Here is a 27,381-nt window from a genome sequence, read left to right as displayed (position 1 = left end):
AGATTGAGGATACGTTTGTGCGTGTGTGTGTTTGCCTGTCTGTGTGTGCGCGTGTTTGTGTGTGTGTGGTCACATTCTCTGTTCAGATTATACACGAGCAGATAGCTTCCATCAAGGGAAGCAGGAGAAATCAAAAATAGATGCAGGGACACGCAAAAGCACATACAAATACACACATGCACGCACGCACACACGCACACACGCACACACACGTACAAAGACAACCATGTGAGACAGGAAAGATTCTGGATGGATGGAGCGGAACAGCACAGAAGATGCAAAGAGTGGTCTGATGTGAATAATTTAGAGGTTGCTGTGTAGTGGACCTAAGAGCATCTGGAGAGACAGGGAGAGGGAGACAGGGCGAGAGGGAGGAGAAACAAAGTGTATAAAAAGAGAAAGAGGGAGAGTGAAAGAAAGCGTAAGAGGGAATGAACTTGGGGAGACAAAAAACACAGACGGACAAGAGAGGGAGAGAAGCGAGTGGAGAGGAAGAACTGTAGACTATGTTATTACCCCTCCGAGAGACAAGAGAGAAAGAGAGGGAGAGAGACGAGATGGTAGAACAATAGGCTGCACGTCCTTTCCCCACGAGCATGTACTGTAAAGGCGGGCGATGTGATTATCCACACTTGAGCAGCTTCACTCACTGAGACACTCTTGAGCTTCAAACTACCGGTACATAATGTTCTCCTAATGGACTCCACTAACACTAACATCACTATCTGCATTAATGGACTCTTGCTAACACTAACAAAAAACATCTACCGCAGTAGACCCAGGCTTACACTTGCATATACATATCCACATCTAAGGAAACATCCGACAAGCCTCCACTTCTCTTGCATGAACTGTTTTAAAATTTGAAAAACATCGACAGGGAAACATCCTATTTGACTCGACTATGTGTAAAACCTGATTTTGACTGGATAATACTTTAATGCACTCTGGCTGGTGCTAAAATCACCACCTACGGTTATAATGTTAAACTAAAGACCTTCTACGTATATATACAAGGATTAGCTTTGAACTTTACCATCAGAACTTCTGAGTAGCCACAGGTCAGTTCAAGTTAAATCACTCTAGTTATATACAGTATTCCTTATAGGTGCAAACACTCAATAACAGCAATGTTACACATATAGGAAACAATAAAGTGTGACTGCTTTATCAGTCACCGTCTAGGGTTGTAGCGATACATTAATCTGGGTTGATATATCAATTCAGTAATCAACGATCCAATCTTATCAATTTTTAAAAGAGACCTGTTGTGCTTTTCGGTATTTTGTGTCTTATATATAGTGTTGCAGTGAAGGACGTTTATATTGAATGTGGCCAAAGTTTCAAGTAATGAGGTAAACACATGTACAAGTAATCCCTGAGCAAAAACCTCAGGTTTCCTACCATTCTGAAGACTTCGTTTCCAACAGTTTTTTTTCCCTACCCTGGCTACAAGATGACATCATGGTGTGCCAGATTTCTTTATATCTGCTCCATGCATGCTACTACAAGTGGTTACATTATGTAGCATGCACTGCTACATGAAGCTACATACTAACATCAGGGAAACATGTAATCTTAGTTGCTGATGTTGTAAATGCCGCCAAGATTTCAGATCAGATTCCTGCTGGAACATGTCCAGTTGTGTTTTGAAGTGTTTACTGGACATTTTTCACAGTAAAAAGTGTCGCTCTTCTCTGGTACAGTCATTCCTTGGATGCAATGATTGTGCAGAGATGCCAAGATACGGAAGACCCCGAAACACTGACTAATCACAGCAGACTGGGCTTTTTTGGGAGAGGGGGCTTAAAGAGACAGGTGCTAAATGGAGTGTCTCAGACAGAAGGTGAATACAGGTGTTTCAGTACAGACAGTGCGAGGAACATTAAGTGTTTTTTGACCATCAAAGTATGTAAACATGTTCTAGTAGAAACCTTAAATACAAATATAAACCTGAAAATAAGCACAATAGGTCCCCTTTAAGATATGTCTTTTTTTTGACATTCCGATGGCATGTCTGTGTCACCACTCCCGTCCAAGCACAACTCCTTCCTAGCGCAATCAGCCGAGCACCAGAGAGATAATGGTAATCAGCCAAGAAAAAGACAATGAGGATATTTACTGACTTCTTCTCATATTGATTACAGGCTGCTGAATTAATTCAAGTTAAAATCGTGCTGCAGTGGATTTATGATATTAGCAGATATCGTGTCCCTCACCAAAAAAACCCCATTATAATATGGTATCATAATGAATCTTGTGATTTACAGCACCATTACCATCACAATTAGGTGAGACACAGAAAACACATTTATGGAATAAGCAAAGTATTGAATGATGACAGTACTTTTTAATGTATAACTGCTGCGATTTAGGTGTTACGGTTATGATTAAAATTAGGATTAGTACCTTACAGCAAGTTAAAAAAAAATTGTATTTGATAGCTGAATGGAAACATAGCTTGCATGTGAGTTCACACTGACCTCGTAGCACACTTAGTCTGGTGGAGGCAGTGATCTCTCCTGCAGAGTTGGAGGCGTGACATTCGTAAATAGCCTCGTCCCTGGGGGTCCTCAGTGGCTGGATCCTCAGGACCGAGCCGGACCCGTCGTCAAACTCTATTACCTGTTAATGAGAAAATATGTTAAAGTGACATCAATCAAAATGGATTAAAATGTGCAAAGTGAAAGGTGCAAGTCTTGACGAAACTACAGAGAATTATGACCTCATTCAGCAGCCCCCCTCAGAGCTATGGAGCTTCATAGCACCCTTTAGTTCATGATGTTGGTTTTACTACCTTTACTGCTGAAAAGCACTAGGTAAGAGACATATTTAGTGACAAGCTGGTGAACATAGTGGAGCATTTAGAAGCTAAACAGAGAAATATTTCCCTCCGTAGTTGGTGGAGACCAAAAACAGAGCTAAAAAGAGTGAATATTGAACTTACATTGATCAGGAGGACATAAACACAACTTCAAAAGAATGCTAATGTTGCTCTGTGCCTGCTGGATACTTAGGTACTTAGAGACTTCAACTTACCAAGTTCACTATCAACTTAAATGCTTATAGTATGTCAGTGTTGTGTTTACATACAACTTGTCTCTCCTGCCTCCAAAGTGGCCAAAAAATCTGTAACCGCAGGATCAAAGAAACCTCTTCTAAGTTCATCAAGCTTTAAAATATTGCACTGTGCTATGGAAACAGTGGCAGCAGAAATGTTCAACTGAAGTATGGACCCCGACTGGTGCTGCTGTTTGGTTTTAATTTTATCTTCAACATTGTTGACAGCTCAGTGATAAACAGTAATTTTCAGAGACAAAAAAATAAGGCCTTTTCCAAGTTTTTAATTTGCTGAGGGAAGCTGAGGGGCAGAGCCTGGGAGTATGAGAGCACTAAGTCAGATTTAATCTTTAGCCACAAGGCATCCATAGTCTATGATCTATTACTACATACAGTATACATTTAAATAGATTTCAGCTAGCACCAGGGAAGCAATCTACTGATGATCAAAAGTAGCTTTTGACTGAACTGAAAGAGAGGAGAAGGAATAATTAAGAACAAAATTCTCGTTGATTATCTCTGATGTCCTTTTCAATTTAGGATGTAATAAAACAAAAATGTTTTTCAGAAATACTGGATTGTACATTTTAAATGCTCTTGCATAAGTTTAATACATGCATGTACTAGATCTGGATTCTGAATTCTGAGAAGGTTTCTGCTGACTGAAATCCAATAAAAAGAAATCCCTCAACAACTCCTAACCGAGACGACGGCAAAGAGAAATATACAGCGAGTAGTCTGAGTTTATATAGGGTGGATTAAAAATAAAATATCTCCCCGAGTGATTTAATCACAAACAGGAAGACACCAAGATGAACTTAAACCTGGGAGGAAACTCGACTTATTAAAGTGGAAAAGCACCCTGAGCTCAGGGTGACACTGACTGGCGAGGAGAGAGGTTGGTTCAACATCTCCATCTAAGAGGGACTTGTGAGGTGGGGAAATAAATCAAAGGTTAGAGCCTTCGGGAAACTAATAAGGCTGATCATATAAGAATCTCATATACTGTAGCCCAAGGCATCATCTGACATATGACAGAGTTGGAACACATATCATTTCACACAGTTGTATAACCTTTGGAGTACAAATGAAGAAAAGCAGGTAAACGGATCAAATGTTTAACAGTACAATTGTGGCTTTATGTGTGTTCATGTATTCCCACAATAACGCTGTCTATTGTAAACAAAACACACTGCTCATTACTGACTTAAATGTCAACTTTCATTGTAATAAATACAAAGCCAACAATATATCCTTCTCACAGTGGGCACTCTGATTTTTCAACTCCAAAAATCGTTGACACAGCACCGTAAAAACTCTAATATAACAAGGCAAAACCTTAGATGTAAAAAGAGAACTGGATGTAGCATTGGAGATGGGGACCCACTCATTCCCATGACAGCTGCTCAGTGTTTCATGAAGCCAAAAAAGTTTGACTTCGCAGGTGTAAAATTACCCAGATCCTCCTCGCATCATGGGGCCCATAGAGCAGAAGCACTGCAGACTTCACTGACTGAACTGCTAACTTTTGCCAGCAAAACAGCTTACTTCCCTTTTAGCCCTCTGCTAACTTGAATAGGGGTGATCCAATCATGTGGCTCTTGTGACTTTTGAAATGGTGTCGGAAAGAATGGATTAAATCCCAGTGTGAAACAAGTCATTTTGCGGGGGTTGTGATGCTCAAAAAATTGCATCCAGTGTACAGTGGTCTCTTTTACAATGAAAGTCTATGAGAAAAGTCTTTTTGGGCCCAATGGCATCAAGCCACGGACCGAGAAGTAGTAATTCCACAGTTTGGCCAATGTATCAAATTGGCTTCAAAGCCCAGCACTGTTCCTGGGGGCCTGGGGGAAAGGGCAAGTGGGCAAAACAAGTTCCAGAGCAAGAGAGAATCAGGGGTTGGCCTTTTCATTCACTGGCGAGTTACATTTAGGCAATTTGAGTGAGCCAGCATGCACAATATCAGGGCTCTGCAAGTGGATAACACAAATGTAAGGCAGCCATTTGAAGCTTCAACTATACACAATAAGAGCAACATAAAAAGCAGCAAGTCCTCACAACTGGAAAGCTGGGATTAAGTAATGTTTGGCATTTGTGCTTGAAAAATTACATACAGGAATAGTTAGACTATTTGGTAAATAGGCTTATTCACTTTCCTGCAAGAATTTGATGATAGGATTGACACCACTCTTGTATCTGTCTGTTAAATATGAAGCTACAGCTATGATACATTAAGCTTAGCTTGGCATAACAACTAGCATAAACAGCTAATATTAGCATTCTCCCAGCACCCCTAAAGCTCACCATCTAAAGCTCCACCTTTGTACTCACTGGACAGAAAAAAGTGGTTTTGATCTCCTCATCTAGCTCTCGGCAAGGAAGCAAATAACCATGTTCTCCCAAATGTCAAATTATTCCTTTAAAGCATTAATTGTTTATCAGAACAGTTTCCAAAAAAAAAATCTTTTGATGTACTAATCATTTATCACACAAGAGGGAGTGCTGTTGTACCGAATATCAGATTTGGTCGTGCCAAAGATAATCAAAGCCGTCACAGACAGTCGCTTTGGTGGCATGTTTGATTCCAGTGAGATAACAGCTTGATCAGACAGTGCTACTGTGACACTGGCTGATGTCAGATGAGCACACCTGGAGGTTTGCAGTGAGGTGTCCAGGCTTCTTTCTTTCCCTTCATCCTCTTCTGACGAAACATTCATGATTGAACTTAAATGTTATTTGTGGAAACATGTTCATCTTTGCGCTGCTAACATTTGTTATGACCGCCATTAGTGTAGGCTAATTAACAGTTAATTAATGATTAAGAATGCCTGTAAAGCGGAGTAATACATGCAGTGCTGTTGTACTCTATATCAGCACTCGCAGAATGTCTCTTGTCCAATCAAATCACTTGGTTGGAACTCAAAGTTGTAAAATAAACAACACATCAGCTCTACAGCCATTTTTAATGCTGGGAGTTAAACCTGTGTTTGACATAACAAAACGTCTGCTGTGAGAAACTGACACCAATGGCAATGGTCATCCTGCTTTATTCAGACACCACTGTTTTACACAGCTGGTCCACATAAAGCCAGTGAACATAAGTCATGGCTCTGTTGTTGGATGCTTACCCACTCCTGGCTCAGTTTACACCATTTCAGTATTAGGAGAAGTCAGTAGGCTACTTTCACTTAAAAAAAGACACAAAGTTACACCTCCTTCATTGGTATTTCAGCATCTTACCTCAAATCTCTGGTTGCTGACTTTTTTGCCTTTCTTGTTCCAGACAATCTTGGGCTGTGGATCTCCAGTGGCCTGGCATACAAAGGAGGCCACGCCGCCCTGGACTCCTGTTTGATCTTCTGGGGTTCGTGTAAACCTAGGGGGTGCTGTGTGGAAAGATACATACAAAAGTTAAGTGAAGTTCAAACTACCAATGTTGCTGTTTGTGTCAGTGCCCCTCATGTGACAACATTCACACATACATCTACATATTCTTGAATGGATTACTGTGATTTTGTAAATACTCTTAATATACCACTAGTGTCTCATTCACACATCTGTAACATATAAATTTGAGACTTCTGTTGCAGTAAAACAGTGTGAAAATAAAGAGAAAAAGAGAAAGGACAATGATGGGGAGAGAAAAAAATAATCCAAATTAAAAGGAATCAGAACACTGTGGCGGGTTGTGTGTGTGTGTAACAGTGTGAATTCTTAGAGTACACGTGCACCTGTATCAGTCTCCCAGTATAGCTGTGCATGTGGGTGGCTTTGTGTCTGTGTGTGCATCTTCTTTTCTGTACACATGTGTGCACGTTCCACCATGTTTTTCCCTCTGTCCCTGTACAACCAAAGAAGCTTAATATTTCTGTGCCATAAAGGATTTATGAAGACTTACTCCTGACATGACCACTAAAGCCCCTCATTCCGGGGACGCCAACAATATCATAACCACAGCCTCCACTGGATTGTGACATCACGACATCAAAAAGATTCGGCACGTCAGTCACGGCACGTCACCGCCAGCTCGCCTAATGGCATTCCAGCCAAACCAGAAAATCCCTACTTAAGGGCTTACCGCCAACCGCCCTGACAAAGGGAGAGAAATTGCTTTTTGCTGTTTAAAAGGAGGGAGGGAGAGAGGGAGAAAAGCTAAGCTTTTCAGAGAAGGGGAGAAAAAAAGAGAGGGAGCGTGCGTGTTGAAAGAGTGGGGAGAAGTGAACAGAAGAGCCGGGGAGATAAAGGGAACAAGGGAGAGAGACAGATGGAGAGCAGAATGGGTAAGGAAGAGGGAGCATGAACAGCAGAAGTGGAGGGAGAGAGGAAGATGAGCAGGAGGTGGATACGAGGGAGAGACAGAGGGTGAGATAAAGAGAGTGAGAGCGGGAGAAAGCTGGCCAGATGTACTGGCAAACATGGTCCGAGAGCCCCAAGCTGCCCAATCACCTCTACACCTCACTGGCTAACGGCCAAATCTGCCTCAATGGCTGAATAGAACGTGTGTGTGTGTGTGTGTGTGAGAGAGGGAGAGAGTGTGTGTGCATTTTTGTGTCTGCTTGTATCTGCCAGTTTACATATATATACACAAACTATGCACGCACTGTGCCCGTGAGTGTGCTTGAATGAGTTCATGTATATGTATACATATATATGATTAGTCAGTTCACGGATTAGTTGATCGACTGATAATAATTAATCGATTAATTTAAGAATTTGCAGATTTCCTTTGTTTTTACATTATTGTAAATTAGGGCTGACCTAAATGCTTCAAAGCTTCGATCGTTGCCATGGTAATCATCATCAAAATCACTATTCAAATACTCATTTTTTTTCAAATATATGTATGAATTACCTCAAAAATTCCAAATAGCCCACTAATTAAGAAATAGTTATCTAACATTATTCATTCATGGATCTACATCAATTATCGTTAGTTATTCTCAGAACTCTGATTTCTCAGATTTAAACTTAGTGATAGTTTCGTGACTTCAACTTGCTCTCGCCACCAGCAATCAAGCACTACTGAAACTGAGACAGTTTGACCACACATGACAGGCTTATAGATTCGCCAGCAAGAAGTCGAAAAAGTCAAGCATCTGGATTAGCTTCAAACTTGTGAACTTGCGAAGATAATGCCAAAATTTGAGCACCAAATCACCAGCGAGCTCTCCTGAGAACTGTTACTAACAGCTTAGGACTCATTTATACTCCCTTTACATACAAAAATAGTCTGTTTTAAATACGTTGAAGGTCACCGCCCTCATACTTCCATACATCCTTTATGATGGCATAGATATAGTCAACAGATGGCACTGGAGAGTCAGAAGTTTCAGACAACAACAAATGAGGTGACGGTGGAGGATGTTGTAATAATGTATTTTTAAACAGACGCAGCATTGTAGGTGGCGGTGGTCTGTGGGGCCGTTAAATAATTTGTGACATGTGGATGCAGAATTCGTTTCACTATACTTTAAATTTGCTCTGTTCTGCCATTTTCTAAATGTCCTCCTTGTGTCCTATGCTTGTTTCTTTCTTGAACAACACTACATTGCATCCTTGATCTCTGGCGGTACTGCTTGGGTTTGTCCCTATCCATAAGTTTTTACAAAACGTGCACAAATACGGACAAAATGAACGCAGAGTACAGACAGAAGGCTCCATCCGTGTCCGTATATCTATCTAACATTGAGCATAAATGAGCCCTTTACTTGATTGTCAAATTATTTTAGGAGCATCAATACTTTTGGACAGTGGGTTCAAGTAATTTGAAGACATTTCTAACAATTTGCACCTAACGACTTATCATTTAATCCGCAAAAATAGTCGTCAGATCAATAGAATCATCCAAGAATAAATATAATGGTACGCCGCAGCCCTAATACATACAGCATCTAATGCATGCACACAATTTCTACATGCATGCCATTACACTGTATGTGTGTGCGTGATGCATGAGCCCATCTGAGAGGGGGAAAGAGTGAGAGAAAAAACAGAGGGAAACAGAAAGAATGAGGAGCGGGAGAATCGCTCTCTTAATCCTCTTGCTAATCTCTCCCCCACAAAACAAATGAAAAGTGTAAAGCCAGCGGAGCCATACTAAAAGGCACGGCAGATCTTTCAATTGCTTTTTTATCTTCCCCCCCTTCTCCTCATCTCTCTAGACCGATCCCTCTCTTCATATATCTCCTGCTTAATTGTCTTACGTTCTCTCTTTCTCATATTTTGCCCCCTTTATCTTTCAACCCGCTCCTAATTCTTTGCCATTGAATCACTTCTTTCACCCCCCTTCACAGCTGCTCTCCTTGCTCCCTCTTTCATCCTCCTCCTTGTTACTCTTTCTCCATCTCCTCCCTCCATCTCTGGGGTGTTACATAAGTCTTCCTGTCACATTGACTGACTTAATGAGGAGGGTGGGGGGTGGAGGGGTGCAACCGTATGCTCCACACTTCTCCCAACTCGCTCCTGCAATTCCTTTTCTCTCGTATTTTTTTCCTCCTCCCCCTCTCTTTATGGGCTCTCATCCTTCCTCTTTTTCCTCATCTCCCTTTCCTCGCTCTTCTCGCACTTTTTCTCCACATTCATCCACCCCGTTCGCCTCCTTTTTCTATCCCCTTCCACTTCTCTCTATGCTTCTTACTGTTGTGTGTTTTTCCGAGATCATTTGTGGTCATACTGCTTGGTAGGATTAAGCATTGACATTTAGGCCAAGGAAGTGAGGGCTCAAGCTCAAAAGGGCACTTCAATATCTGTAGCACTTCAAGGGGAGGGAATGGATGCCTGTAGGTTTATTATTTCATGGATATAAGATGGAAAAAGAAAGATGGACACAGGAACTTGTTCTTTGCAGCAGTCACATGCTTAGGTGCTCGTGCATGTCGCCCAGCGCTCCTCACAGCCTTCCTCTTTTCCCTCAATATGACCCAAGATGGAAGTGAAGGGAAACTAACTGAGTCGGTCCGCCGAGAGAGATTTAGATGGAATTAGACAGTGCCAATCTTTTCCCTCTTGGTGTGTGTGTGTGGGGTAGATGGAGGGTGGCCTACATAAAGGTCGCCATACAGTGGGATCTGATCTACACAACAGATGGCAGGGATTACAAAGTCAGTGCCCCTCTCCGGACCACTTTCGAGTCATGGCTGAAGATGTGTGATAAACTTTGATTCCAGGGTGAAAGATCATCTTTATGTCTTTTAGAAAAACGGAAAGAGAATAAATGCATTAGGGTAGCAAAGAAACATGGTAGCCTAGGATATATATCATCTGACATATGGTTAAAAACTAGACTGATGACAGAGTCTGCTATGCTTCTCCTCCAATCCCTGTCTTTTGTTTTAATTTAGTGAGCCGTGACAAATGCAACACCATTTCTGGATAAACTCCCCTTAAATGAACCTGCAAAGTGTAATGGGGCTATGGAGGTTCACTGGAGTAGCAGAAAAGACAAATAGCAAGACTAAATGAAGCTAATGACACTTTGCAGGAGGCTACGGGGACATACTGTAGCTGGCAGATGCTGTCTTAACCTAGAGGGACACAGCGAGAGAGATGGAGTTTGTAAGAACAGATGCTAGCACAAACCTTCAGGGAGTATGATTTACGCATATAGAGTATTAAGATTGGAAAATTGTATAAATTTAAGAATGGAAAGTACATATTTGGGAAGAAAAAAACAGATGGAGCTCAGCAAAAAAAGATGCACGTCTCAGGTGGTGAAAGTATAGTTTTAAAAGTGCGGTAAGAAAGGGACCCCCATACTTTTTATGACAAAGATGGACGAATGAATGTTGAGCAACACACAATGAGTGAAATGTGTTTTATCCTCACGATCCAATATTTGATGACACTTTAAATTTAGAAAACATTAGAAACTTTTATTGTTTTTATATTATTTGATTGACTACATTTGATCATGTAGTGAAGAGGATGTGCCTTGTAGTAAAGTGGGTGTGACTTGTAGTGAAGTAGGTGACATGACACACCCACTCAACAACATGACTCACTCAGATGGGTGTATCATGCAGTGAAGTGGGTGTGTCATGTGGTGAAGTGGGTGTGTCTTGTTGTAGAGTGGGTATTGTGTAGTGTAGTGGGTGTGTCTTGTAGTTTGGTAGGTGACATGACACACCCATTTCACTACTTGTAGGTGTATCTTGTAGTGAAGTGGACACATCCATTTCCCTCTGTGTAGTGAGTTGATGTGTCGTGGGTTTGTGTTGTGGTGAAGAAGGTGTATCGTGTAGTGAAGTGACTAGTCTACAAGAATGCATTTTCTCTTGACATATTAGTAAACTAAGCTTAAGCAAAAAGGACATAAGCAAGCAGAGCCATTCTGAGTGAACAATAATGATACCAAAGCATTTGAGAAGCAGTGTGTGTAAATATTCTGGGTTCTACAACATAGAACGTAACTCAGACAAGGCTGTTTATCGACTTCGTACGAAGCAGCTGTCATACTCACTCTTACTCGGACTTATCTGCTAACATTAGCTTGCCACCCAAGTGAGGCAGCGGAGGCACTACAGACAAGTGAAGCTACAGCAACTGTACAACCTTGTCTGACTGCAGCTTCAGCAGGCCCTTTGCCTGGAGCTTGTAAAAATGCCAAGATAACAAAATGTATATGCAAGGAAATGCGGCCCATTGGTATTGTTTCGAGAGGGGTTTCAGGATTTCATGATGGAACCAGAGCAAAGATATAAAATTCTAAGGTGCACCACAATAACAAAACACACAGTGCAACTGTATGATACCCCACTAGAAATCCAGACAAAACTAAAGGTTAAGGTATTCACTTTTATAACATTATAACTAATTCAAACAAATTGTGTGTCATTTCAAATTATTTAATTTTGATTTCGGGGAAAAGTGACAGCCCTACTATCTCTATAGTCTGTGACAGTCTGGCAACCTGTCCAGGGTATATCCCGCCTCTCGCCCAATGTCAGCTGGGATTGGATTTAGCCCCCGTGACCCTTGAGAGGAAAAGCAGTTACAGAAAATGGATGGATGTTCTGTGATGATTAATGTCCACTAAGTGAAATAATAATGAAACAAGACATTTGTGTAATTTCTTCTGGGCTGCACGGTGCTAAGTGATCTGAACTGTGACAGATCTTTTCAAAAACTCTGTGAAACGCTGCAATTTATGTGCCTTCAGGCCTCATCTTATGTGCCCTCAATCACTTAGCTGATCTGATGCGAAAAATCATCAAGCAGACGGGTCTATCCCAACAAAGCAAATCAGCAAAGAGCAATGGACTCGGCAGCACGAAATGGACCCACTGTGTCTGAAACTGCAGCTATCAAAATTACAAATTTGTAAAGAGAAGCTGGATTACCAAGTATAAAATCACAGATAAGAATATAGAATGAGTAAGCTTTAGTGTTTTAGCTAAAAGGAGCAGATGTTAACAGTGGCTAATCCTGCTTGTGTGTGTGTGTGTGTGTGTGTGTGTGTGTGTGTTTTAGCTAAATGCTTGGCTATTTCTGCCCACAGGTTGAATAGGCGATCATCCCTTAGAGGAGAAGGGGAATAAATGGTCATTGAACTTCCTGATCAGATAGATATCAGGCGCATCCCCTTTGGACATATCCATAGACGATCCTGGGTGTTTCTGAGTCTGTGCGGACACGTGTTCATGTGCATGAATAGCGTTTGTGAGTATTCGTGTCTGCATTTTGGAAGTTTTGATCACATCTGAAAAGGCTGCCCTGGATGTTGGTACAACTTGCCAAGCATCTGTGCCTGTGCCTCACATTTTCCTGCCTGTGTGTGTGTGTGTGTGTGCACGCTCATGTTGATAGTTAGGCACGTAATGAGTAATTTACAGCCTTTGCCAGGGAAAGATCCAGCTGCATAGTGTTGTATGTGGTGGTGGGCGGTTAGCTGATGACTCCCCAAATGAGAACTGAGTCAGGCTTGTCAGACAAGTTGAGGAACGAGGCCAATATCGGGGGCCTGAGCCAGGGCCATGATAGTCAGCCTGGAGAGTGGGTGGGCAGCTGGCCAGAACCATAACTTAAAACACATTAACATCAAACCGACACATTAAGAGCAAATTATCAGCTGCTCGCTTTCGTCCTGGAAATGAAATTGGATTGCTGGGGCCAATAAACACAGAGAGACAGCTATCATCCTTCTGCAGCACATAGAAGTGTTAATTGGAAAACATTTGCTAAAATGGGCCATTTCGACGTAAGAAATTAAATTATACGTTATAAGTGCTGTAACTTTTGATAAAACTTCACATTAAAGATAAGATGTTATTCAAGTTTCATAAAGTTTAAGTGTCCATCTGTTTCAGTGTCTCAACCAAATCTGGAGTGCTAGATTAGTCATTTCAAATGCTGTTTTCTTCTCATATAAAACTGCGTCCTTATGACTTTGTCACTTCTCTGTGTGCATATAGAACTGCAGTTGTTCGGTTTGCTTCCACATGACATCACCAAGCACCACTTCTACAATTTCACTTTTACACTGATGCAATGGCAAAGGAATAAAATACACTTTTACTACTGATAGTAATGCATGTCCAATTAGCATGCCACTTACCCACCATAGCTGCCCCAGGGTCCAGCTAGTGCCGAGTTAATCAGGGTTAATTTGTTAGAAACACAAGGGGAGGAATTAATCAAATGGGGTCTTCTTTTATACACAGATCATTAGAACCACATGGGCTACCCACTGAGTACACAACTTTACTGGGTCAGGGCTGGCTTCCCACAACGACGAACAGAGGGTTTTCTCAGTGCTGGTCACAGCGTATTACTCACAGACCACCGCTCTGCTAAGTTACAGCTAAGCTGATGCTATCCAGGCCTCTTCACAGACGGGTGCACCTGCTAAGCTAATGCTAAGCTAACGCTGGTCAGATCCTGTTACTCACGGATGGGCGCGTAGCTATGCTAGCTGCTAACAGCCTCACCGCTGTGGGCCGGCACACTGAGAAGCTTCGGCAGCAGGACTGCTTCATTCTCTTTCTCATCATCATGAACTTTCTTTCTCTCAGCCTTATCCACCTCACTCACATTCACAGATAACTAAAGCCCACACTGGCGTTTAACGCTTAAAATAATAGCTTAACTGTGACTGGCATTTTAATTTTGTGTAAATGACTTCTGAAAATGTTTGTGATGTGACCCATTTCTGTCCCCTTCTATGGAGAGATATTTTGCACTGGATTTGATGGAAAGAGGCCGTCAAGCTTTTAAATGAGCCTTTTTATTCTTAAGGTTTAATGTCATATTCTGGATGAGCATGAGCTGGCTCATCATCACTCAGGCGGAATTTTAATACAATATAACAAATTATTCCCGAAAATATACCATGAATTATTTGAATAATGACTGGAATTACTTTTGTTGATAAGTGTTACATTAATTAAAAATACAGAAATTAAAGGACAATTTCAGTGCGATTAGAGTTATAATTATTATTTGTATTCCTTACTCAACATCACTGTAGACTTTTTTGCAATGTCACAGCAGATTTCTTTTCTCTTATTTTTTAATAAACAACTGTCAAATCATGTTAACCCTACCAATGACTTAAGGGTGAAAAATGACCCGTTTTTTTAGTTTAACAGCAGAGAAAACTTCCCTAGTTATTAATTTTTTTCAGTGTGAAATTTGATTTGAACATTTCCTTGCCTGACCCTGGCATTAGGAAAGTGAATCTGCTCCCTCTTTTTCCAATAAAGGCTGTATACCATCAGGGTACAAATACTGTCTTTGGGTCTTCTCCTGCAGCTCTAATGCTCACTCGTTATCATGTATCGAACTCAATGATCAGAATTAATTCTCTGCATCAAAGTGTATTCGCATATTTGCCATAATTTTGAAGTATTCCTCTAGAGATCTCGAAATCAACTTTCTCTGCCGTTGTATGTGATACATCATTGTCAACAAATTCTCACTCCCAAGTTGTCAAATAGGGCAGCTTAGGCCTGTCATGATAATTACATTATCACCTTATGCTATGATATATGAACATGACGTCAATCATTTTGCTAACCTTGAAGCTGCCTGTTGTGTTTACATGTGTGTTTACATACTTACGAATTTCGCCAACATTTTAACCAACATGACGCCAGAATAAACAGCAGGGCTGTCCTGACCACTGTAAGACTCGCGTGTAGTGAATCTCCCTATTTTTTGTCTCCACCCTAACAACACTTTAAAGATGACACAGTGTAGCTTACCTGCAGCCTGCAGCTGCACTTGTGGAGTGGAAGAGGCATAGTCCTGATAGCTGTAGTCCCGATAGCTTGCCAACCCCTGATAACGAGTCAAAAAGTCTGTTGTTTGTAGTTTTACCCTCTAACAACTTCATCCTTCACTCCGTGAAAAATCCACCATCAAATTCGCCTATGTGGCCCATAGAAAGATCTGCCACTGATTATATCATTTATTGCAGTTATTTCTGGGACAGTACATTGTCCAACAAAAATAGTTGTGACAGGCCTGCCTATGCTTCGAACTACGATGCGCTAGGTATCCCTCTAGTGTCAGTTTTGGATGTGTCAGTTTCCACTTGTTCCATGCATAGTGTTTTTGCAAAATAAACATTCGTGTTCACAGTAAATGTATGTCTCAGCAATATTTAGGATGAGATCACATTTGGGTTTGGGTTAAAATGACATAGACTTTTAGTTTCACATGGGACATAAACAGTGGTCTCCTGGGTGAAAGTTCTGTGTTTGTTTGACCCACCCACCCTGACCTCCTCTGTATACACTCTTTCTCTCTTTACACTACATTAGTTGCTCTGAGTGTCTAATACTGCAGCGAATGGGTTTACCTTCGAGTTAGATAAAAGTCTGGTGCATCTCATACAGCAGCTAAAGGGTGCCTTGTACATCAGTATCAGACCCCGAGGGGTGTGAAAACTTGGCTGTATTTGACAACCTCACAGTCAGAATGCAATCCCCATGCATGTAAAACTGTCACCACACACCCTCAAGTGACAGAAAAAAATGCAGAAATGATTTCCTAAGACTTGATCAGTATGTTGACCAGTGTAACACTAGATGCATTTTAGTCATTTGATCATAACATCTCAGCCCACAGGAGAAATCATCCAGTGCCTCCATCATGGTCGACACTGCCGAGAGCAGATGTTGACATTTTGTGCTGTGGTTTGGGGCAATAATGTCAACCCGGATCTTGCCTTTTCTTTACACTTTCAGTGAGTCAGGCAATACCAATCAATCACAGAAAAGGAACAAAATCCATATAGAAAAATAACTGCTTGATTCTGTTTCACAACCTTAACTAATCCCCCAGGGCTGAAACCTTTAACCTCTGTGACCCTGCCTCTTCAGCTCATGATAGTGAATCCTGACAGTGCCTCATCTATCAGCAACAAGAAGCCGTGAAGCTCGCACGAAACTAGATACTTATCGCCATCTAATCTCTTGTCTACTCTAAGCACTACATGTGCTTGCATACATTTACATATAAAACATACAACTACAGGCATACTTACAGGGACACACACATGCATGTGACACTAAACATAAACCCTCACTGATATACACAAATCTAGTGTATTACAGCTCCTCTGCCTTCTTATGTTCTTACCAAAGAGTGACAAATTCATCCAACTGAGCAAAAGTCAAATTTTGAGCAGACTTAAATACAGCATACTACACCATACACTGTATCCTTTGAAGGTATATCTTCTTTATCTAGCTTTGTGTGCAGATGCAGGGCTTATTACAGGATCACACTTCAACTGGTTCTAACTATACTTAGTGTATTCTCATGCAACGGTTTGTATGATCTTGCAAATTAGTGCCCCTATCAGTAAGATTAAGTTTAGGAAAAAATCATGGTTGGGTGTCGTGACATAACAACATGACTTTATGTAACTTATAGTAGCTCAATGTGTCTCACTGTTGCTTGTCTTTTGCTGTTTTAATGTGTATTAACCCAGAGATCACAAAATTCCGTTGTACTGCTGTGCAATGACAGTAAAGGCATTGAATTGAATTGAACATTCCAGCAAACACTGAGATGCTGAATGACCATTGTTTGAATGTCCAATCAAGATGTCAAATATAGTCCAAAATGAAAGGTTTGCACATGTTCATGATGTCACCTGGCTGTCAGCTGAACATCCTTTATGAGAATCCTAGCATTGTTGAAATACAATGTTACATGTCCATGAAATAAATTAACATTGACCCATACAGGTACTGAACCCGGGACTTCTGGGTGAAAGCTCTGTGCTTTACCTTTTTATTGACCACAGTTTTCAAACTATGTGGACGTTGTCGTTCTTTCAATCATATGATCTATATTTTCTGGTTTGTAAGAGAGGGTCTGAATGGACCATTATTGGACATGAAAACCTGGTCACCTTTGGCCATATGCCTCATAACTGCATTGCAGTTTCTGGCATCTGACTGGGAACAGTTTTGGCCAGGGACACAGCATCACTGTCCCACCAATATTTGCTGTCATGCTGTCATGGGACACAACCCTGGTCTCCTAGGTCAAAGTCCTGTGTTTTTTCATGGCAAAGGACACACCATAGCATGTAGGTCATTTGATCACAGCTTCCTGGCTCATTATTACGTGAGTTACATAAAGATGATAGAGCACTACTCTTTGTAGGTATAAGTACGAACAACGTATAAATCAGAACAGCCAACTATGTTACAACCTATGCCCTGGCTAAATAACACTGATGTTTTCCAAACTGAAACATAGGCTGATGTAATGTGAAAATAGTCAAATCAAAACTCATTGTTTCCATTCATTTATTTGTGGCAGCCTGCCACGGTAACTGCCGCCACGTAGCCCAGTGATTTTTTAATATTTCAGGCTGGACTGTTCATTAGGAGCGATGGAAAAACTAGGCTCATTCAATTCACAAAAAAACTGAGTCTCATGTGTTGTCGAAGAAGATGATGCTTTTCACAGCAACTTAGAACCTGAAGGAAAGCTGAATGAAATACTCGCAGGTAACCATAGAAGGCTTCTGTCTGAACACTTCGTGTTCAGTGCCTCGCTCAAGAGGTCCTAAAGTAAGCAAAAGCAGTGGTGCTGTCACTGTGGGAAATTGACCCAACCACCTTTCAGATTCCAGTCAACCTCAAGACCCTGCGAGTGCAGGCAATGTGGTTGAATGTTGACAGGTCAATCAGTCACTGTGCAAGCTAGTTCTGTCTTTCCAGTGTTGAACTCAGGCCTAATATGTCATGTGTGAAAATGTCATTTTCTCAGTATCTGAATTTAGTATTTTTATTACATCAGGCATACTGGAAAGAAACAAAATTGGAAATGCACAGCATTTACAACACATAAATGATGTGATGCAAACTGAGGCTAAAGAGTTTCACATTACCGAGAGCCTCCCTAGGCAGAATCCTAAACCACTCCTGCTTGGTTTCAAAATGTACAGTCAGTCTGCTTACTAAAGCACTGGGTTGCAACTCAGCATTGCTTTCCTTACAGTAGCCTCTGAAAAAAAGGAGCCGTTTTGTTGCTTTCTGTTACACACACACACACACACACACACACACACACACACTGAGTTGTACATCAGCTGGAATTTTTATTGTTACATCCAAGCTGCAAGGGGAAGGACGACAGCTTGTTGTTTTTGGGGCAAACAAGGGTCAGCAGAAAGAACCCTGTTGTTGCATTGTTTCCCGTTGCCACGCGGAGAGATGCAGTTTCTCGCACGGGGCATCTCACTGCGTACATGGAGCGGTGGCCCAGTTTGCGACGGGATCAGGGCATTACTCTTAATCCACCAGATAGATGTCATATGCACGCACGCGCACACAAACACACACTGAGAAACAAAAATGGTGGCGAGAGGGAGAGGCGGAGAGGACGAGGGAGTAAAAAGAGTACATTCACACACGCAAAGCTCAGTGTGGTGCTTGTATTGTTACACCAGCACTTGTGTGCAGAATGCACATATGGTGCAGTGTCATGCAAGGTTTCCAACTATGCACATGGGATACTGTTCCATTTGATTGCATCTTAATACCCTCAGTCCACTAGTGTGTGGTGGAACTTGTGTAGTAAGCATGTGTGTTGATGGTGTTGAAGTTTAATAAAAAGCGATGCCTCTGTCCAGACATAGAGGAGGAAACTAAAATGTGGCCTCTATTTTGTAAAACCCTATTATGGCTAAATGTATTCCATTCATTTGGCACTAAGTTTGAGTGAAGATAAGCACAACTGAAAGCAATTTTTCAGAGTGCATTTAACATTTCAAAACATGTAGGCACGCGACAAGAAACAAAGATGTCAGTGTCCCGGCAGCCTCTGTTTGAGTTCTCAACATTCAAATCTCTGAGTCCCCACTGTTGATATTAAAAGAGGCATTGTACGTCATACACAATGAGATAAAAAGAGAAAAGAACAGCCTTTCCTCCCATTCCCCCCCTCAAGCCCTCTGTCCCTCCTTTCTCACCACATTATATGGATGTGCAGAGAAGAGGCAGCGAGCGAGCAGGAAAAGAGCAATGGAGAAAGTCACAGCGAATGAGACGAGGGCATGGGAAAAAAAGAAAAATATAGACAGAGGAGACAAAGTATGAATCCTTTCCACCCTCTGTGTGTGTCTGTGCTGCTCCGCTAACCGAAGTCTGGGAGCATCATCGTTTTGATGGATGACTGGGCCTTCACTGGCCGACCCTGGAACTTACACAGGGGACAAGAGGGCAGGAGGCTGAAAGGAAAACAAGAGTGGTTTGTGGATATGTGTGCTTTTACTGGGCTCTGTGTGACTGTGTACTTTTAAAACATTGCAAGACTGGAGTGGCTGCCTCAAGCCTGTACTTGTGTGCTTGTGTGTGTGTGTGTGTGTGTGTGTGTGTGTGTGTGTGTTACAAGGAGGCAATGATATATGTTCAGCATCATACAACCACTAGCTTCGAGCTACGCTGCATTCTCCCTCCAAAAAACACTGTACCAAACATGCTATATTTTTTTTTATCTCGTTTCAAAACATTCTTTTCACCATATTTACTGTAACATATTTACAACTATGGAACAAGCATTTTTAAAACAAGTATGCAAATCTAAATTCTACCAGACACCATTGTTTCTGAGGTCTCAGGCAGGATAGCTCCCAGATGTTTAACAGTCTGTATGGTGAGCTCAAATAACCTCCTCCTCTTTTCTCTTCCATTATTCTCTTTCAGAATATTAGTCCTCCCACACTCCCCTTCTGTCTTCATATCTTTCATCCTTAGTCTCACCCCAAATCAGGAGGTTTCATCACTGCTGCTGTGAGATTCAAGGCCGCATTTGTCAACCTGACAAATTGGGAAAGAAGTCATGCCTGGAGAGCCTGGCCAAGACTTTCTTTACCACAGGTAGACACTCATACTTAGTATGTTTACACGGACACTAGTATCCCAAATATGACCAGATTTTTGGAATATTCATCACTTTGCATAAATGGAAACTTTGTATTTTTAACCTGGTGTCTAAGTTGACTAACTGAGGCAACAATTTTTAACAATGGTCCAGTATTGAGCGAGACCATCGCAGCCACAGCAGCGAAACAGGCTGTAATGCAAACTCTATTGGTATTGGTCAATTTATATCCAGTAAAAGAACTTATTTTTGCTACTGACAGGATCAGATTGTTATTAGAAGTGTCTGACAACATTGTGGAAAGGATTCCTACAGAGAAATCAAACATTTTCCATACCTTTTGCTGGTCTGTTTGTTAGTGTGACCAAGTGTCGCTCAATGAGAACTCTTGGAAAACAAAGGTGGGAACATTAAGAGTTGGAAAGAGGAGTTCTGGGAAGAGTTTGATGTATTGGAGTACAAACTGGTGGAAAAGATTTCCAAATTACATCTATACCGTGTTTAACACTACATACAACACACTTTCTACCAGTTTAGACTCACAGTTTCCGGCACCTTGCCAAGACTATCCCAGGTGGACCGGTGTGTTGAAGTTTTTCAATGTCATGGCTGACTACTTAGTTGATTAGACAATGTGGAAAATTCTGTTTTCCAGACAGAGACAGACAGAGACTTCTCCTTGAGCAAGGCTTGGTTACACATGCCAACAAATAGGGCTGTACCTGCAGATTTGGACATTTAATACGAATATTTGAGGCTTCGCTTTTTTTTTGTATAAAGTTTTAAAGTTTGGATGGGGCTCAGCGCGACATTCAGTGTGACAGTGACATTCAGCTAATGACGCTACCAACGGGTCGGAAATGTGCAACATTTTTTGATGACACTAGATATCAAACAAAAGCCACAAACTGTGCTGTATTAAGCATCTGTGAGCTGTAAATTCACCACTTCCAAACAGAAGAGTGAAGAGACTATTATCTTGGAGCCTTGGGGTGGAAAGTTTCTCCTCCTTTGTGCTACTACATCACGTCAACATCTGTTGGTACCTAAAAGTAGCGTGAACGTCAAGAGCACTCACTCTGCAGCAAAATCTGGGGACCAAAACCTACCCAAAAGAACACTGCCACTGACTAGCAAAAAAAAAAGTTGGCTGACAGGGTTTCTGACTGACGATTCCAATCTCCTACTTTCAAAGGGCAGCTCTAATAATAAACAGACTTGATCAGCAAAAGGTAAGGAAAAGTATTTCATTCCTCCGTAGGGTCTTTTCCATAACATTGTCAGAAAGTCATAATAACAATCTGAGCCTGTTGGTGGCAAAAACAAGCACTTTTAGTGGATGTAAACTGACAATGAGCAATTGCCCATAGGGACTAAATTGCAGCCTGTTTTGCCGCTACAGCCGCTGGACCAGTTTAAAAAATTGCTGTCTCCATTAGTCACTTAGACACAAATACATGAGAAAATAGGGCCCTGGTTCAAAGATAAAATGTACTGATAGTCTACATGCTGAATGTGGAAGCCTGGCACAGATCTAATGTGGGATAAACTGATTTTTGCTTGTTGATGTTTCATTGATAGGTGCTAAGATGGAATGGATGATGTGTCCAGACAGCCAGACACAAAAGAGAAAGAGGTCAGATGATAAGAAAACTGGATCATGTCTCAACTGCGTATACAGGGTGGTGGTTCTACTGCGGTGGCTTTTGCATTTGAGTTGTCTGTTAATGTTCTTGTGCTTTGGATGTCCAGTTTGTTCGAATCATCTTGGTCAGCATATATAAAACGATTAGTCGATTAGTCAATTGACAGAAAATGTAACTATGTTGATTGCTTATTGATTGTTTAACTTGTTAATTCAGATTTTTTGTACAAATGGAAGAAATTCAGGGTTTTCAGCCTCCAAGTTTTCTTAGCTTTCTATGATAACAAACAGAATATCCTTGGGTTTTAGCCTATTGGTTGGACAAAGCAAGCAGGCTCTGGGCTTGTCGGCTCTGGGAAATGGTGATGAACATTTTTCACTTTTTTCTGACATTATATAGACCCAACAAATAATAGAGAAAATACTTGGGGGATTAATCAACAATGAAAATATCAGTAGTAGCAGGCATCATTAAAACTAGTATTCTTATTACCAGACTCATAACCAGAACACTAATGTGTATGTCTCTGAAAAAAAAATATTGCTCTAGCCACAATCAGGGATCACACACATACACACACACGCACACACAGTATGAACACAATCGCACTAGCAGAGGAAAAATTATCTGATTTGCCATATGTGGTCTGTCTATTCATGCCAAGTAATACTGGGATGGACAAAAACAGCTGGCCTCAAATCAAACCTACTCCCCAACACACACTGGTACACTCTCACACACATACAGATAAACACACACAGACACACACACACATACAGTAGGGATGTGATATCAGAAGTGGTCTGTAAATCAGGTCATTCCAACCCTGCGTGTACACGTGAATTCAAAAGATGTATACTGCATGTATGAATGTAACTGTTTCTCTCTATCCATGTGTGCATCTGTGAGTAGGTGTGTGTGAGAATATCAGGCTATATATTTAAATATCTATATATAAGTATTTGTGTCTGAGTGTGAAAGGACTCACAGTCAGCATCAGCGAGGAAGAGGAAGCTGAGGAGGAGCAGGCCTGGACTGGCACAGTGCATCATGGGATATGTCGACACATGCATGCTGTATCCACCGTGAGCTCACTGCCTCACTGCACAACAGGACGATAGAAACAGGCCCTCACAACCTGGAGAGAGAAAAGAAGGGAGGTAAAAAAGAAAATGCAGTCATTAGACTCGTTGCAAAGCTCAAATTAAGAGTTTCAGATATAATATGCGCACACACACACACACACACACCAACACACACAAACACACGCAGACTTGAAGTGTGTGAGTTCCCTCTAGGCCTTACACTCCAGTTATGCAGCTGCCTCTCCTCTTCTCGCTTCATTAGGACCATACACTCACTGCCGGAGGTGTGTTTTGGTGTGTGCGTGTGCGTGTGAGAGAGTTCACAAAGTAGCTGATGAATTTCAACTTATGGCAAACATTTAGCATTGAAACATCAGTCGGCTTCTAAAGTTCTTCTTTTTTTAATCTTCCAAGTAAGCAACGGCCTCATTTTTTGTTTCAGCTTTAGTTTTTGCCCGTTACACAATCTACAAAGCAGACTTCAACACTGGATTTCTTCCAAATGTACATCAAATCGGCACGATTTCGTATTGATGAAAAGGAATGAATGGCTTTGAGATGGAGGGGTGGAAGGATGGAGCGAAGGGACTGATGGATGATGGGGAGATTAAAGTGGGAGGAGACTGACTGGTGTTATCTGCTGGCTGCGTTGCACACAGTGTTGGGTCAACATGCAGCTCAACATGCCTATCCTTTCATCCTTACCTCACTTCCTTTCTTTTAGAATCTGTCTAGTCCTCTTCGCCTTTGATTTCCCTGTCTTTGTCTGCTTTCGCAAACTTTTTGGCAGCTTTCAGTTTCCTAAAAATTCTAGATAATTCTTCTTTAAATCCATGTTTCTGTTCTCTTTGACTCCCCTGTACCTTTCTTCTCATTCATGTCACCTTTCACTTCTCTCCCCGTAGCATCTTTCTTTCTCCTTTCCATCAGTCAGATTTTTTGCCTTTTCACTCTATCTGTCCCTCTGTCTGTCTAGCTGTCTCCCTGCCATCTGCAGCGCCTGGTGTGAGTGTCTGGCATTAGAAGAGACAGGCGTCAGTCTGTGTCAGAAATCTCACAGCTCAAATCACATGCCACAATGAGACATGGCAGATCACTGCTGCTGTCCAGAAAACTGACAGTGTTGAGTGAGAAACGTCGAAAGTGAGTGGAAGCAAAAGAGAGAGATGTTGCTTAGATGTCTGACATGAATGTTTGCATGAATGAACGTTCAGGCCTGTGCCATACAAGATGTGCATGCATATGGGCTAGCTCATGCATATGTCGATGCCTCTGTATGTGTATGCATGTGTATATTACTGCTTATACGCCTGCGTGAGTGTGTACGTGCGTGCTCGCAGCTGGGTGTTCCTGTTGTGCATCCGTGCATGTGTTTGTGGGCTTTCCAAAACTGGACAGAGTCATCAGCAGCGGCAGCAGCAGCAGTCTTAATCCCCTCCACTCCTGAACAAGCCATCTGATTAAAAAAAGACGAGGGGGGTAGGGGTAGAAGAACGCTGGAACCCAGAGCTCTTAGCATCCCTGCAGCCAAGGCAGCAAACAACTAAACCCACACTGGATTTTCCACTTGGTTTGGTCTGAAACAATTGCTTTGGGATAACCTAGATCTCTCCATGCACAAATTAAGTCCTCTGCACTGTGATTTACACTACTACAGTGGATATGGGAACTCAGCAATACAGTATGAAAAGGATTAATATTCAAATACTGTGTGCATCTACCCACAACCAAAGGAAATTATGGTTTTATTTCTATTTAGCTTTGGATATTAGCTCTCACTTCCATTTATATTTTAGTGTTCAAGGGCTCATTACCATCTTTTATCTATTCATAACTTTGGAAAATTATATGAAGATATTAACCTTTTGTTGTTCAGAAAGAATTCGTTTTTACTTTAGTGATATTTCACAAGTTATTCTTTATCAACTCATGTTTTTTAACGGATATATTTATATTTTTGGGCTCATTTTACAAAACAATACTACCACAACCCCTACACACTGTAACCTAAATACTAATGCCGTTTAAAATACATAACGGTAATATTCTCCATTCTCAACAGAGCATTCATGTGTTCATTTGTCTAATTAAGCCACATTTGTGCTGCAAAATGAAAACCCTTATTAAAAGGTAGATCACTGCTGAAAAAAGGGCATTTGTCTTGGTGTGTGTGTGTAGTGTGTGGCCACTAATCACTATGGCTGATTCAATGTCACTGGAAAAGCCTGCATTATTTAGTATCTCACTTCACAGCATGTCACGTTAATTAAAGAGCTAAGATAACGGGGAGAGAAAGGGAGGGGGAGAGACAGATGAGAAAAAGAGAGAGAGGGAGAGATGAGGAAAAAGGTGCGTGGGGGGAGGAGGAATGGAGTGGGGTGGTAAACAGAGCTACGAAACAGAGAAGAAAAGAGAGGCGGGATGGAAAGAAGACAAAAAGCAGGATAACCTGAGCCACACACACTCTCACACACACACACACACACACGCAGCCAGGTAGTCACCAGATTGTAATCTGGGTGGCTGCTGTTGCTAGTATTACCGAGGGCCTAACAGAAAGCCTCCCTTGGTGCCTGAGCTTCTGCCGCTGCCGTGGATCACAGTCGGCTCTAAGCCATTCACTTACATTAGTCCCTATCACTCAATTATACACCGTCTGTCTGGCCGGCCCTGCAGCGACCAGTCACACTTATCTCTGGGATAGATTCTGACAGAACAGAGACTGACTCGAAGAGTGACAGACTAGCTTATGTTTTTTCACAGGACAGACAGAAGGACACATGAGGAGAGGGGAAGAGGATGAGAGAGAAGTGGTGAGAGCAGAGGATGACGGGGACATGAGAGAGACAAAAAAGTTGGAATAGAAAAACATTTTTGTAACAGATAATGTAACAGCTACCCCTCACTTTATACTCTCTATTTATCATCTGTAAGCATTTTACAAACGCATGGTAAAACACATAATACTGTACAGTACAGGCCAAAAGTTTGGACACACCTTCTCATTCAATGCGTTTTCTTTATTTTCATGACTATTTACATTGTAGATTCTCACTGAAGGCATCAAAACTATGAATGAACACATGTGGAGTTATGTACTTAACAAAAAAAGGTGAAATAACTGAAAACATGTTTTATATTCTAGTTTCTTCAAAATAGCCACCCTTTGCTCTGATTACTGCTTTGCACACTCTTGGCATTCTCTCCATGAGCTTCAAGAGGTAGTCACCTGAAATGGTTTTCCAACAGTCTTGAAGGAGTTCCCAGAGGTGTTTAGCACTTGTTGGCCCCTTTGCCTTCACTCTGCGGTCCAGCTCACCCCAAACCATCTCGATTGGGTTCAGGTCCGGTGACTGTGGAGGCCAGGTCATCTGCCGCAGCACTCCATCACTCTCCTTCTTGGTCAAATAGCCCTTACACAGCCTGGAGGTGTGTTTGGGGTCATTGTCCTGTTGAAAAATAAATGATCGTCCAACTAAACGCAAACCGGATGGGATGGCATGTCGCTGCAGGATGCTGTGGTAGCCATGCTGGTTCAGTGTGCCTTCAATTTTGAATAAATCCCCAACAGTGTCACCAGCAAAACACCCCCACACCATCACACCTCCTCCTCCATGCTTCACAGTGGGAACCAGGCATGTGGAATCCATCCGTTCACCTTTTCTGCGTCTCACAAAGACACGGCGGTTGGAACCAAAGATCTCAAATTTGGACTCATCAGACCAAAGCACAGATTTCCACTGGTCTAATGTCCATTCCTTGTGTTTCTTGGCCCAAACAAATCTCTTCTGCTTGTTGCCTCTCCTTAGCAGTGGTTTCCTAGCAGCTATTTGACCATGAAGGCCTGATTCGCGCAGTCTCCTCTTAACAGTTGTTCTAGAGATGGGTCTGCTGCTAGAACTCTGTGTGGCATTCATCTGGTCTCTGATCTGAGCTGCTGTTAACTTGCCATTTCTGAGGCTGGTGACTCGGATGAACTTATCCTGAGAAGAAGAGGTGACTCTTGGTCTTCCTTTCCTGGGTCAGTCCTCATGTGTGCCAGTTTCGTTGTAGCGCTTGATGGTTTTTGCGACTCCACTTGGGGACATATTTAAAGTTTTTGCAATTTTCCGGACTGACTGACCTTCATTTCTTAAAGTAATGATGGCCACTCGTTTTTCTTTAGTTAGCTGATTGGTTCTTGCCGTAATATGAATTTTAACAGTTGTCCAATAGGGCTGTCGGCTGTGTATTAACCTGACTTC

The 27,381-nt window shown here is 41.7% G+C and overlaps 1 protein-coding gene across 16 annotated transcripts in view; it reads right to left on the bottom strand.

Moving 5' to 3' along the window:
• The window catches only part of ptprdb (protein tyrosine phosphatase receptor type Db), a 221,123-nt gene that overhangs the window by 71,518 nt on the left and 122,224 nt on the right, over positions 1-27,381 (bottom strand). For all 16 annotated transcript variants that reach the window (XM_033624615.2, XM_033624637.2, XM_078164858.1 and 13 more), the window contains 3 exons: positions 23,041-23,190; positions 6,301-6,446; positions 2,484-2,625 (listed from right to left, as the gene is read on the bottom strand). In XM_033624615.2, the coding sequence (XP_033480506.1) occupies positions 2,484-2,625; positions 6,301-6,446; positions 23,041-23,125 (373 nt within the window). In that variant the 5' untranslated portion in view covers positions 23,126-23,190. The remainder of the gene's footprint in view (positions 1-2,483; positions 2,626-6,300; positions 6,447-23,040; positions 23,191-27,381) is intronic.

This window comes from Epinephelus lanceolatus, chromosome 3 (genome assembly GCF_041903045.1).
Source record: "Epinephelus lanceolatus isolate andai-2023 chromosome 3, ASM4190304v1, whole genome shotgun sequence".
Classification (NCBI taxonomy): domain Eukaryota; kingdom Metazoa; phylum Chordata; class Actinopteri; order Perciformes; family Serranidae; genus Epinephelus; species Epinephelus lanceolatus.
The sequence above is the reverse complement of the archived record's forward strand: the minus strand, read 5'-3'. Positions and strand labels throughout refer to the sequence as shown.